The sequence below is a fragment of the Equus asinus genome, chromosome 5, assembly GCF_041296235.1.
Source record: "Equus asinus isolate D_3611 breed Donkey chromosome 5, EquAss-T2T_v2, whole genome shotgun sequence".
NCBI lineage: Eukaryota > Metazoa > Chordata > Mammalia > Perissodactyla > Equidae > Equus > Equus asinus.
The window spans coordinates 3,168,277-3,182,476 of NC_091794.1; the positions used below are offsets into that span (position 1 = coordinate 3,168,277).

The 14,200-nt window shown below is 42.0% G+C and overlaps 2 protein-coding genes across 2 annotated transcripts in view; both read right to left on the minus strand.

Moving 5' to 3' along the window:
* GABRR3 (gamma-aminobutyric acid type A receptor subunit rho3) overlaps positions 1-8,309 on the minus strand; it is a 42,011-nt gene extending 33,702 nt beyond the window's left edge. The window contains exons 1-2 of the mRNA XM_014864082.3: positions 8,071-8,309; positions 2,548-2,666 (exon numbers count right to left, since the gene is read on the minus strand). Of these exons, the coding sequence (XP_014719568.2) occupies positions 2,548-2,666; positions 8,071-8,195 (244 nt within the window). The 5' untranslated portion in view covers positions 8,196-8,309. The remainder of the gene's footprint in view (positions 1-2,547; positions 2,667-8,070) is intronic.
* Positions 8,310-12,447: 4,138 nt separating this feature from the next.
* On the minus strand, positions 12,448-13,441 carry LOC106845717 (olfactory receptor 5H2-like). The gene has a single exon (XM_014864081.2). It carries the CDS (start codon positions 13,439-13,441, stop codon positions 12,572-12,574), a length of 870 nt encoding a protein of 289 aa, XP_014719567.1. The 3' UTR covers positions 12,448-12,571.
* Positions 13,442-14,200: the final 759 nt, after the last annotated feature.

The window sequence follows — 14,200 nt, forward strand, 5'->3', positions numbered from 1 at the left end:
TTCTGACTGGATTTATGGATTTTTCCGCCTGAAGTGACTGAGCACACAAGCCATTCGGACACCATTTAGCCCCCGTCCATGACTGTCAGAAAAATTTCTTAATCATGTGGTGATTTGCCACCTGCCACTAAGTAGCACACTTCAATTGCATTTTTAATAACCTCACAAAGTAGCCTCAGGAAAAAAAATTGTTTTAAAAAAGCTTTTTCACTCAGAAAAAAAATCCTAAGACGTATCTCTAACACATCAAGAGAAGTGGAAATTTAAGGTCAATGTTCTGTTTTTCTGGGGGATGCGGATGATAACAGGGAAGGGAGAATGAAGGCACACGTGTTTTAAAACGAAAGCGGAGGGCGGCTCCTCGTAATCTATAGCTGCGTTTCTCAAATTGTACCGTGTATTCAACACACCTGGGGATCTGCTTAAAACGCAGATTTTGATTCAGAAAGCCTGGCGTGGAGCCTGAGCTCGTGCATGTCTAACTCCCAGGGCCTCCTGGGGCTGGTCCTCGGGCCACTTGGAGCGACACAACCTTTCAAGGTCCAAATTCAAGGACAGTCATTTTTCTCTCAATCTTTCTGGCTTTCAACGGTCTGAAATAGACCCATAAAAACCATTTCCTCTAGGATAGGAATTCGTTTAACTGAGGAGCCCCACCGGACAGGAACTTGGGCAGCTTTTTGCCTTAGTGTGGAAGAGAACCTCATTCCGGGCGTCCAAGTCATTCCTGTGCGACCGGCGCCCCCTGGTGGCGCAAAGGGCCCGCGGCCGCGCACGTTTATCTTCAGATTTTCTCCAGACAGCGGCGGGAAAAGATTTTAGAAACTTTTTATGGAATCATAGAGACCAAGGGACAGAATCCCTACGTGATAGTTGTAGAGCATACTGTGCCAACTTTGGGCGAATTTGGTTGGGGAAGGAAACGGTCTATTGGGAACGGTAGCTCAGGGCTCAGGCGTCTTTCGAATCGCGCTGAGGACGCGACAGCTGAGGAGGAGCGATGTGAAGAAAAGGAGATGAGGAAGCACTCCCAGCAGTAAAAACGGACGGCTCTTTAAACCTGGTTAATTTCGAGGCTTCTAAAACCTTAAGTTAGGTTCAATAAATGTGAGAAATGCTCTGGAAAAACAAAAAATTAAACCCACCAAGATTTCATCTGAAGCTGCTAAACTAAGTCAGTTCCTAGTTATCAAATGTGATTCCCAGACCAGCAGCACCCGCATCCCCTAGGAATTGACTCACAAAGCAAGCTTCCCGCTCCTCCCCCACCTAGGGAGCGGACCCCCGGGGGTGGGGCCCAGCGATGGGGCGTTAAGTCCCCCAGGTGATTATAAGTTGAGTCACTAATCTAATAAAGTCAGAGCCAGACCCGGAGAACTGCAACCCAATGGATTCCAGGAAAAGAAAACTAACAACCTGCCGCTCACCCCCACCTGACGTAGCTTGGATTTTATCTACGTAATAATATTACGTCAATAAATCAGTCCCCCGTGGCACCTGCCTGCTTGCCTCGCCTCCCCTGGTCAGGACCACGGTCGAGCTCGGATCAAGTCCCGCCTCCCCAGAACGGGAAGTCCTGGTTATTTATCGGAAAGCTGCCCCTGTTCCAGGGCCGCAGGATGCCGCCTTCCCGCCCTCGCGTCCGCTGCTCTTCCGGCCGCATCCCTGGGACTCCGAGCGTCCTCCCTGCAGGAACTGCGGGAGCGCGAGACTTGAGGGCAACGCGGGTGTACAGCGAGGCGCGGAGTTCAGTTTCACCGGCTGATGTCGCCACATCCCGTGGGTCTCTCGAAAACTCGGCGCCCCCAGTGATGCAGCTGCTCCCACGTTGGAGCATCTGGGGAGGAAAGACTGTTCCAAGTATGTCGTTCGAATGGCCTTCTCCACCCGCTTCCCGCCGCTGCATCTTGGTTCCACCACTCGCTGCTGTTTTCACGGCCTGGAGCAGATCGAACCTCTCTGAGCCAGTTTCCACACTGGAACATGAGGGGTCGTGACAGCCCCGCTTCCTGGGGGCTCTGTGGGTGGAAGGAGCTGGTGCAGCCGAGGGCTCAGCACAGGGCCCGGCGCTCCAACGTGTCAAACAATTTCAGCTGCCAGATGTGGTGAAAAATCCTGGGCGGAGTGTTTCCCAGGGAGCCGTGGCGTTTGACGTGCTAGTTCCCTTAGGAACGCCGGGCGTCCCAGCTTACGAGAATATTCAGTAAGACTTCATGAACATCATCACGTGATCCAATTTCCAGGTTTTAGCTGAAACAATAAGCTGGTGTGTAGGCAGGATGTAGCCATTCACTATCTATTGAACACACACTATTTATAATTAGTAAGCAGTAAGGATATTTACTAAAGATATTCCTCTGTTTTTTGGTCAATTTAAAATGCATGAAGTATCAGTTGTTCTCCCTCGAGAGAATATCATTGTAAAAGTTTGCTTTTTTTAATTGATGATCTTTGCGTGTGTTTTGGTCTTAATTGCTTCAAATGTTCAAGTCCATTTGGACAGTGCAATGGATTGTGACATAAGAGTTTTGTAAAGATAATACTCACCTCCAAATCCAGGTCTCATTGCGAAGTCGTGGTCCTCGATATGGAAAAGTTGCTTGTATTTCAGAGGCCACACTTTGGTGCTGTCGTCTTTCCTCATTCTGGTTCCTTGTTTGCTGACCCTCCAAAGGGGAAAAAATACTCTGAGATACATGTGCTTCTGGATATTCTGATTTAGGTTAGACTTCTGTGTTCATACGGTGTCCTCTGAAATATATACTTAAGAGCTCGTACTCTCAGCTCATGTTACACACGGCCACAGATCTGTCAACATGTACTCTTTATTGTATAAGGGTGGGGCAGGTATGGTAAGCCAAATTTTGGGGCACCTTAAATGACAAACTGAGTTTGGATGTAATGCCCTGTCAGGCAGTGTTTCTCGGAGTATGGTTTTTACATCAGGAAAACCTGGTCACTATCGCTGGGTGGAGGTGATCAAGATTTAGGTCCACAAACTTCACCTCCAATCACCTAAAGCAGAGTACTGGAGTCACTCAAGTAAAACTGCCTCTTCACTGAGACAAAAGGACAAGAAGACTGCAAAATTGTAAACCGGTGAAAAGAGTGTTTTTCCAGAGACGAAATGAGCAGAACGTATAGGTGCAGGTTGAGGTTAGAGGTAGGATCACTGCAGTAGGTTCTAGAACTTGAGGGATGGCAATGGGAGTGGGGAGGAATCCAAAGGACAAATGAACAGATGTGACAACAGATTGGGCCGGATGCCGGGTCCCATAATGAGGTCAGTGAGGTCCCTGTCCACCTGCAGTTCTCCAGGGCAAAGCAGAGCAGGGGGTGGCCTCTCGGGGTGTGGAGGGTGCTGACCTGCGACTGGAGCCTGTTATTCCCTGGTCTGTGGACCCAGGCACGTCCTGGGTCTCCCTGACTTGTTTCAGTCCTGTGATGCAAGCTTCCCAGCAACAGTCCAGAGTGGAGCAGAGTGTGAGCACAGCTCCTCTGTAAGTGACACACAGCCGTCCTCTTGTCCCGGGTGCTGGAGACTTGGCTCAGCATCTCCTTTCAGAACAATGTGCCTGACAGCATCACCATCATCGTTGTCAGCAGCAGCAAAAGCACAAGACCCCGAGGGGTCTACCAGGTGGAGTCTAGCTACTCTGAATTCCTGATATGCTTTTGCATTAATAAATGTCTTCTCCAGGAAAGAGATGCAAATTTTAACAGAGAACTGACTCGTGGATGCAATGTCCTAACTCAATGAAGTGACTTTGATGGTGAGAATTTCACATCCTGAAGCATCTGGTTAAAGAGCTGTGTCAGGCCTATGGGCACCTGACGTCACCCAGTGTGGTCTTTCAATAGGGAAGTTTCTGGTTGAGACCCTCAGACACCTATGTTTGTATTTTTGCCATTGATAGATGGGGAAGTTGGAGGAAGAAATATGCTTTGGGTGGAAGACAGAGTTTGATTTTAAACGTAAATCATTATATCCTATGAATAATTGAATGCATAGAATTATTTCTTCCAAGGATCTCAAATTAACTAGAAAACATCTTCCCAGGAGCTAGAATGAACTATTTATTGAAAATGCAATAGCAGTTGGTTTTTATTAAATGCCTCCTATGTTGAAGGCCCCACTCCAGATGTTTTGTGAGTATTCCCTTCCTTGGCATGCATCTGAGTCACTCGCTGTGCTGGGCCCCATGCCCGGAGTTTCTGATTCAGTCATTTGGGGTATGAAGATTTGCATCGACAGCAATTTCTCAGGAGAACCCCTGGTCTGGAAAATAGTAGACATTTATTAAAAGCTAGCTAGTTATTATTTTAGGAAAAAGGGAATATAACTTTGGGTGGATACCTGCGACAATTTGTGAACTCCTTTGAAATGGAATACAACTAAATGGCCTGTCACTGATGTGTCTTTTCAGAGGCAAACTTCTCCGTGAGATTGGAAGGGATAGAACTTAATTAAGGACCCCAAGAACACTGCGCACAGAGCCTGCGGGAGACACTCTCTCCACAGTACCTGACAGCACGCACCTGTTCTCACGAGGCCTCCTGATGTACACACGGGGGCTCCTGATGTACAAGCAGACATCCCCAAATTTTACATATTTCTGACGGCATTTATACCTCCTCTATTTCTCAAAAAGGATTATGTGGCTTACAGACCCTCAAAAAGAATTTCGAAACTCTATATACTCCTTCACACGTATTTAGACATCTACATTTTTTTTTTTAAAGATTGGCACCTGAGCTAACAACTGTTGCCAATCTTTTTTTTCCCTGCTTTTTCTCCCCAAATCCCCCCAGTACATAGTTGTATATTTTTTAGTTGCAGGTCCTTCTAGTTGTAGCATGTGGGATGCTGCCTCAACGTGGCCTGAAGAGCAGTGCCATGTCCACGCGCAGGATCTGAACCAGCGAAACCCTGGGCTGCCACAGCGGAGCGTGCAAACTTAACCACTCGGCCACAGGGCCGGCCCCTACAATTTTCTCATTATAAAATTTTATCACTTTATAAAAACTTATCACTTAAATAGTGATAATTTAAAATAAAACATATTCCTCCTTTTACTGTATCCAATGAATCTAAATACCCACATTAAAAGACACAAATAAGCTCTTCTTTAAAAATAAGAAATTTGATATCATCCCTTGTTTTCTTTGAACTTGTATTTCCATTTTGTTTCTTTCATAGAATTTTATTGCCGCATCATACTGCTTTGCAAGAGTATATGTATACACATTAAAATTTTTTAGCTTCAATGACTATTACAAATGGAGCAAAACACAACCCATATGGACATGACAGAGCTGTGCGTAGCCCATAGTGTGATGCAGATAATACAATGTGGTATAGTAAAGGTAGGAGGGCAGGTAGAGTGTGGAGTTTCCACCACACTGATACGATGCACGGAAATAACCTCAAGAACAAAAGTAACAGCAAACTGTAGTAAAGAAATTAGGAAGGGGTGAGTTTTGAGTATTTATTGCCTTTGTTTTAAAAATAATATATTTAATTGTATGTTTATATAATTTAATTTTTAATAATGCTTATTTTTAACGGCCTCAGTGTTTAACAATTGGCTCTTGTAAACTGATTTAAGCAGACTCCACACTCTGCTCATGTTCTTAAGGTCAGAAACGGTGTGCTGTTCCCCTGGGATCCTTAACCCCCAACCCCGCCCTCGGCGTATAGAGGGCCCTCGATACAATTGTTGAGAGAATGGATAAATATTCAGTGGGTCTATACGCCTGATCCTCTTTCGTCCCTAGGGAGCTAAAGCTCTTCCTCAGGCAGGCAAAACAGGGAACTTTTCCCCCTGCCGTAACTAACTTATTCACCAACCTGTCCCCCCATTTTGTTTTTTAAAAATAAAGGAGATCTTTGAATAAAATATTTAAAAAATATTTGGATAAAAAAAGAATTTTAGGGTAAAAAGTAAGATTATATTCTGAATGAAAATAGTTATTAGCAAAGCCTTTAAGGGCCTGATTGTATGAAAACTGACTCAAAATGATGCGCATAAATGTGAGGTGATGTGTATAAATCCACTCATAATTTTCAAAGACAGATCATGCCTTTCTTCCATGTCCATGCTGTTAGATCTCTTGAGTTGTAAGAGTGGATTATGAATCCATTCATTACTTATTGATTATCAGATTGGTATGGGACAGAGAACGTCACAGTATTTATTCACATACTAAGGTTGGAAGAACCTGGGCTTCTTGCTCTAGAAATGACACTCCACAGTAGTTTCTGCATTTTTGTCAGAATGCCTTAGGACCTGCATGAGAAAGGCCGAGGGACGGCTCAGAGACTGGCCGGTGGGATTCCCCTCTTCACTGGGGGAAGATGCCTGGCTCTCATTCAAAGCGGCTGCTTCTGAAGCTTGTTGATAGTTTACTCAATGCCTAGTGCCCTAGAGGATTTTTCCTCTGAAGAACAAAAGACGCAGATGTAAATTTTAACGAACCGTATTCTAGCTTGTTGCTGAAAGGGGTACCTCATTTAGGATATGGAGAAGTGACAACAAGCAGGCTGGGCCCATGTAGCAGAACCCTGGGGTTCCCTTTTCACTTAGGAGTCTAAAAATGAGACATCTACCGTAAGAAAAAAATTCCCACCCCACACAAGGAACAGATGTCCTCCTTTTGTCCCTCACATGACACCTAAATAATACACGTGGTGGATTTTTCTGCAGTGACTCTGCCACCGATAGTGAGCCGGTGTGACGGATTTGCTCCCAGGACAATCTCCCTTCTCCTCATCCACACATCCACCAAACAAGCTGGACAAATCTGCTGCTGCTGGAGGGGCAGACGGTATTTTGCGCAGTCTCCATTGATTTCAAAGTTAGATAAAATATACCATGCAGCTGTTATAAACAACCTGAAAAAACATAGTCTGGTGTTATAACCCACCGTATCCCCAGTATTGCTTGTCTAATTGCCTTGAGGAAGACTCAGAAAGTGGTTAAACTGGACAAGACTCCGTGTCATCTAGATCTGAGTGTGCGAGTGGACGCACGGGAGGAGAGTGTGGGAGGCGGGCCTTGACTTTCAGGAGCAGAGCAGAAATCAGGACTCTAGTTCCTTCTTTCCCCTCTGACCCCACACACCTCTTTTGTTTTAGGTCGTTAACCTGAGGCTTCAAAGGATTTATTAATTTTTTTTGTTCTCTTTCCTGATCTTATTGTGAGCGCTTCATAAATATTCAACATTGAGAGGAATCTGGCTGAAACATCTGTCACCTCGTTGATTGTCAAGTCAGCTGGGTGATACCACTCACTTTCATTCCTCAATTTCTCCTGGGGGGTCATTTTGGAAATCTTGTGCTTGGGGACAAGGAAAGACTTTCCCAAGACAGAAGGTCATTCCTTGGTTATTGGAGGAACATGGGCAGTAGGGTGACTCATAGTTCCCGTTTGCCTGGGACTGGGGGATTCCCGGGAATTTCAGTGCTGAGACCCTTGAAGTCCCCACAAATCAGGATGAACTGGTCACTCTGGTAGAGAGCTATGCTCCTTCACCACAATGTCCAAAGATGCGCTTGATTATTGACGACAAGATAATAATGAGGATGTGCTGACATTCAGGATGATATTTTAAAAACAAATTTTGAAAGAAAACAAATGGCTTTAATGCCCTTCAATACTATCTCATCACTATACGGAACTATCCACTCTACAAGGACTGGGCATTAGAAGTTGAGGCTTAGATTAATTTCTACTGTAAAAAAATTGAAGAAACATTTAACATGTGTCATCATTAGTAATGAATGCATTACTCATTGAAGAAATATGTTCCCTGAAAGAAGATCTCTACATGAGCCCTTTAACTGTTTTCTCCCAAAATAAGCATACAAACGCCAGCAGAGACCCAAGATTCTGCTCTTTCTGATAATAACCAGAAGTGATATATCTGAAGTGTGAATGCTCTCCCTAGAGACAATCACTGCTGCAAGATGTGCTACCACCAAAAATGTGTTTCTAGGGTTCCCGTAGGTCTGAGGCAGCTGGTGAGAGAAACTGGGCAACGATGCATGGACCACTCTGGGCGTCTTACCGGGTTCGTTTCATTGAAGAGGAGCACCGCTGGGGCAGCTTCTTGATTTCAGAAGCAGCAAAGGCATTTGGCATCAATGTGATCCGGATGCAGGTGAAGAGGACCAACTGGGAAGCCAGGATCATCTCTTCCAAACGAAAGGGATGTAGACCCTTTCCAGTACTGTTATCAATGTTGCTTCTTCATGTGTCTTTTTAAAAGTAAACAGTACCAGGTAAAACGTATCAAAGTAAAAAGAGAGACACGGCCTTCAATGCGGCATCTCTTGTCTTAGTAGATTAGACAGATGTGCGTCACTTACAGGCAGACATCTGTCTGGATCATCAGCAATTTAAGGAATACAGAGCAGATTTTTCATTTTCAGTTTCCATCCTGCAGTGCTCTTTCCAGAGGAGGTTCTTTGCGGACGCTCGATCCCTGCTTGATAGGGTCTCAGCTGCCGTCCTGGCAGACAAAGCAGTGAGGTTGGCCACGAAATCCCCTTAATCCAGCACCATATCGTTTGAGTATGTTTAATGACTTAGCAATATAATATGCTTATGAGAACAAAGATGATTAATTTAATTTTTATTACACATTAAATTATCTCCTGGCTCATTTTTAATCCAGGAAGGAATCTTTCACTCCCCAAATGCATACAGATTGCCATTAGTACAACAAAAAATTATGTGATTATTTTTGTCAAATAAATAAGCACATTTTAAGATGATGGTTTATTCCTTTCATATCAAAAGTGGTTCAGATTAAGGTTAGCATGGTAAACAGCCTGATAAATAAAAAATAAATTAGTCTCGGGCAGAGGGACAGGAGCATACTATCACTGTTAAGTTATGGCTCCTACAGGTACTTGGCACACATGCAATAGAAATACTCACTGGAAATACTTCCTCTATGTGTGCAAAGTACTAATGAGTGGGTATGTCAGTGAAATTACACTTCCCCAGCTGGAATACCACAAGGTGAGCAACACAGCGACAGCTGACCTGCTCACTAGGAGTTAAGAATGTCATTTCCTTCCCAGAAATAAAGTGTGAAGGAAATTCTTACACTTCCTGGAATTGATTTGTCTCCTTGACACCTTGTATCTTGAGTTATTGCGTTATCATGGTAATTTCCTTGGCTTGGGTTATGTCTTCTCAGCCCGTGGATTAAAACCTCCTCCTATGTTTCTTAGGCATATCTTTCCTCTTTAAAATATATGTTTAGTATAAAATATTACAGAATGATGGAATAAATCCTTACTTCCCTCTCAACCTCTATCTAGTATTCATCATTATATATAGCTATACTGTTATTATATATATTATTCATAAATAATGTACAAACGTGCATGTTTCAAAAAACTTTACATAAATGGTGTCATATTACACTTTTATTTCTACAGCCTACTTTTTCTTTCAGCATTATGCTTAGAAATTTATGATGTTGCTGGATATAGCTCTAGTTGATTTTAGCTGCTATATGATATTTCAATGTGTGGATAACTAACATTGTATTTATTCATTATTTTGTTGATAGACATTTATTTCTTATTTTTCTGTCATAAACAATCCTGCAGTGAATTTTTGTAAATATTTCCTTGTGCACATGTTAAAATTGTGCCCCCCCCCCCTTAGAAAAGAGAAAGAGAATCAATGCATGCAAGTCTGACAGCTAAAAAAAATCCATTAAAAAACAGGCCTTTGTGATGGTGGAAGATATACACACCACATGCTTCTGTTTTCAGTTAGTCTTTGGATCATAGCAATGTATGAAGAAGCAAAAATATTAATAATTGACAGGAAACCAACAATGGAAATGTTACACCGAAATGACAATCAGTGAACAATGGACATATGCAATAACGATGATTCTTTAGGGAGAAAGGGGAAAGCAACTGAAATATGACCAATCCACCCCTTTTCTGTGGCTTCAGGGATCCCTCAGAGGAGCAAAAAGAAGGCAGATGACCTGGGCTCATCTTGTGAACCAGACCTCAAGGAATATAGAGTCATGATATTTGTTTTGAATACCTATATGTATGGTGTTTTTAAAACAAACTTCTAATGAAGGGGCTTCTCCCTGATATTTTGTCATACTCTATCCCAGAAGCCAATCCTAGTGATAAGAGGATCAAGAATAATTCACTTCAGGTGTATGACGTTTGTGATTGTCATGAAAGAAACTTAAGAAGGTGAGCTGGTGTGCAGCATTCATTCCAGACCCAGATCTCTCTCAGCTCATTACAAGATTGAAAATGAGTGATGCTCTCTTACTGCATTCTATGTCTTTGTGCTGTCAGATTAATTTAGTTTTACAAATATTTTACACATACTTATTTAGGACCTCATGTGTGTAAGCCACTGGGCGACCTACTCCAAAAGATAAACTTCTAAATTATAACCTAAAAGAGCTCGTAGGCCGAAAATAAGAATTACAGAGGCCAAGTGTGGCCTAAGGGGAATAAATAAACTGCTAAAAGTTCGAAATGAGTGAGCATTCCTGTCTTGTTAGAAGTGATCTGGAAATGCATCACAAAAATGATAACGTTTGGGAGAGACTGAAGATGTGATGCTGTTTCAATTTTACAGGAACGGGGCAGATGAGTGGGGAGGAATCTCCGTGGAGATTCTTGAATGCAAAAGCTTGAAACTGAGAGAGTAAGATTTGTCCAAAGGCTTTTCAGTACTCAATTTGGGTATAACAGAGTCCATGAGGAGAATTGTGGAGGAAAAGGCTCAGAGTTAAACCAATGTTTTATTTGAAAGAACCTCAAATAGTGCCAGTGAACAAATGCAACTTGAAGTAGAAATAAATAAATAAATGCATTTAGATACCATATAATCTGTATATATAGGTACAGTCATGGCCCAATTAATGACGTCTTGGTCGACAGACTGCATGCACAATGGTAGTCCCATAATCTTAGTACTATCTAGTCTAGATGTGTAGTAGGCTATACCATCCAGGTTGCGTAAGCGCACTCCATGACGTTCACACAATGATGAAATTGCCTAACAATTCATTTCTCAGAACACATCCTCACGTTAAAGGATGCATCACTGTATATTTGTGTACCTGTATCTATATATGACGTTCTAGATATATTTACCATATATGTGTATAATTTGGTAGCTATGATAATCCATTGAAAGTTATCAAAGAGGGATATGATATAAGGAGAGTTTGTTTACAAAGATTAATCTAGCAGCTATGTTTAGAAAGTAAGAGAATATCAGCAGGGTGAACGAGATAAGTAACTAGAGTTTTACAAAACAGAGGCAGGTAGTTTTCAGGATAAAGGCCTCAGTGGTACTAGTAGGAATGTGTATAGAAGCAGGGCTGAGAGAGGAAGGACAGACATGGACCTGAAGATGGATCACCTGTTATATTGCAATAGCATGGAATGTGAGGAAAGCTACCTTTGAAGGACTTTTAGGGTACAAAACATCCAAACTCCTGCTCATTTTCGTGTCTTCCCCAGACCCCACTGAACCCTGTGACATCATATCATCCTAACATTATGTGAATTTTGGTAACATGCATTTAAAGCTCCTCCTTGTCAACAACATAGTCCAATAACATTTACATATTACTAATTTCTTTATATTACCAGCTTCATTTTTTTTTAATTCTAGGAAGATTGAGACCATTTCCTTCCTATTCTGCTGCTTCTCTCTTCTTCACTGTGCCCATCTCAACTTAGGTCTCCAATCTTGTCTTTCAACTTTCTGAATTAGTGAAACCTTTAAGATTACCCAACAACATACAAGTAGAGCTACAAAGGGCCTTGGAAGGCATCATAGACACTGAGAGGCAACTCTCTTCTGGCTCCTCATGGAATCACCTCAGTGAAGAGCTGCCTCTTACAGTCTGGCGCTGTCTTCACTGTCTTAACTCATTTCTCATGTTTTCCTCATTGCTTTCCCATTCTGTTTATTTCTCTGTGTGACATGAGAGTTGAACCCCACAAGAAGTGACATTCACCATGTCCCAAATAAAGTGGAATGAAAGGCCTTTGGTGGCTAGCAGAATTACTGGGATTTGCCTCTGTTCACCCAAACACAAACCTGCCTCCACTGTGGAGTTCAATGTGATATGAGCCTCCAGGCTGCCCAGCTGTATTATAATCAAAGATGTTATAATCGAGTCCTGTGCAGAGGAACTCCACTATTTTAGTACTTAATGCACTTATGAAGCCACATTGAAAACATACAGTCATATAAAACATTGTATTTGCTTTCCTGTTTAATTATAATAGTATGACATGAACATCTGATTAAAATTCTCTCTCTGTTTTGAATAATGTACACACATATATTAAAGAGTTTATTAGGTACTCCCACTTTAAGTCAATAAAACAGTAGGACAATCACAATTACAAAAAACTTTGCACACTAACCAAACAAAGCCACATCTCATCTGCACAATTGTGTAACAGTTTTAATAGAAAGAGAACAGATATTAGTATGAAATCTAAACATTTCTCTTCAACAGTTTTGTCAGTGAATCTATGACTTTCTTATTTCTCAGGATTTAACAACGGAATGATGACAGTGTAAAATAGAGAGTCCATCATATCTTGGTCACCTCTCTGTGCAGTTCCAGGGCGCATATACATGAAGAGAAGAGGGCCATAGTATAAAGAGACAGATAAGAGATGGGCTCCACAGGTGGAGAAGGCTTTCCTGATGCCTTGTACAGACTTCCTTTTTAAGATTGTAAAGAGAACAAGTGTATAAGAGACAAGAACAGTCATGATGGTGAACAATTGTATTGACCCAGAGGAAATAAAAACCATCAGAACATTAATAGAAGGGTCAGTACAGGAAATCTTAAACAATAGCATGATGTCACAGTAAAAGTGATGTATTATGTTAGAATTACAGAAGGTTAATCTGAGTAAAAAAAGTACATGAAATGCAGGATGAATAAGGCCACACACAAATAAGGCGACTAACAGTCGGATGCATAGTCTATCGGTCATAATCACCGGATAAAGTAAAGGTTTGCATATGGCCACATAGCGATCATACGCCATTGCTGCCAAAAGAAAACATTCTGTGGTTGCACTGAATGCAAAGGAAAAAAATTGTAACATGCATTCAGAGAGAGAGATCATCTGATTTGTGGCAAAGAAGTTGACCAGCATCTTGGGGGTCACTGTGGATGATATCCAAGCATCCATGAAGGCTAAACTCCCGAGGAATAAGTACATGGGGGTGTGAAGGTGAGGGTCATTGCAGATGAGTGCAGTCAGTCCAAGGTTTCCCACAATAGTGATGAGGCATATCACCAAGAACACCAGAAACAGGGGGATTTGCCACTCCAGTTGATATGCAAGTCCTGTGAGAACAAACTCTGTCAGCAATGTTGCATTTTTAGTTTCCATATCCTTAATAGATGACCCCTGAAATAAAATGTAATCGAAGTAAAAAGAATATTCACCAAGGTTTTATAGAAGAAAATTTGGTGAGGGTAATTGAAATAAAACCCTGCACTAGCCCGAATGCCATTAATTTTATTTGCTCTTACTCTAATACATGGAAACTATCTGGAGTAATCGTTATATTAGAAAAATCCAATTATTTCTATTCAAACTATGAGCTGGAATGAACAGATTGAGAAGAGAAGGAAGACATGCTAAACATGAGCATCCTTGTGGGGAAACTATTGAATGAGGAGGGAAATCTGTGTGTAGGACATGGAAGCAGCATAAAAAGTAAAAATATTAGAAGGGCCTGGATTATAAAATGAATTGAAGGCCATGTGAAAAATCTTGAAATTTATTCTTCAATCAGTAGGCAAGCACTGAAAGCTTTTAAGACAAGTAGTGGCATCATTAGATATTTTTAAAATTATGTATTAGGTTGTGTAACATAGGCTTCAGGGAGGAGAACCTAGCATCAGGGATGCTGTTAGGAAGTTGTTATTATTGTCCAGGGACTCAAGCCAGATTACACATCGGAATGGTCTGGGGGATTTTTTGTGCAAAACACAGCTTCTGAGGTATTACTGTAGAAATTGACCCAGTAGGTTAAGAATGGGGTCTAATAATATGCGTTGTTTACATGGGCCCCAGTTGATTAAAGTGCACGTTCAGTTCATAGTCCACGTGTGATAACACATTGGGAGTGGGGAGGATGTCAAA

What these genes read in the sequence shown, in the direction of transcription:
- LOC106845717 (XM_014864081.2), bottom strand. Translation starts at nt 13,441, where the DNA reads ATGGAAACTAAAAATGCAACATTGCTGACAGAGTTTGTTCTCACAGGA.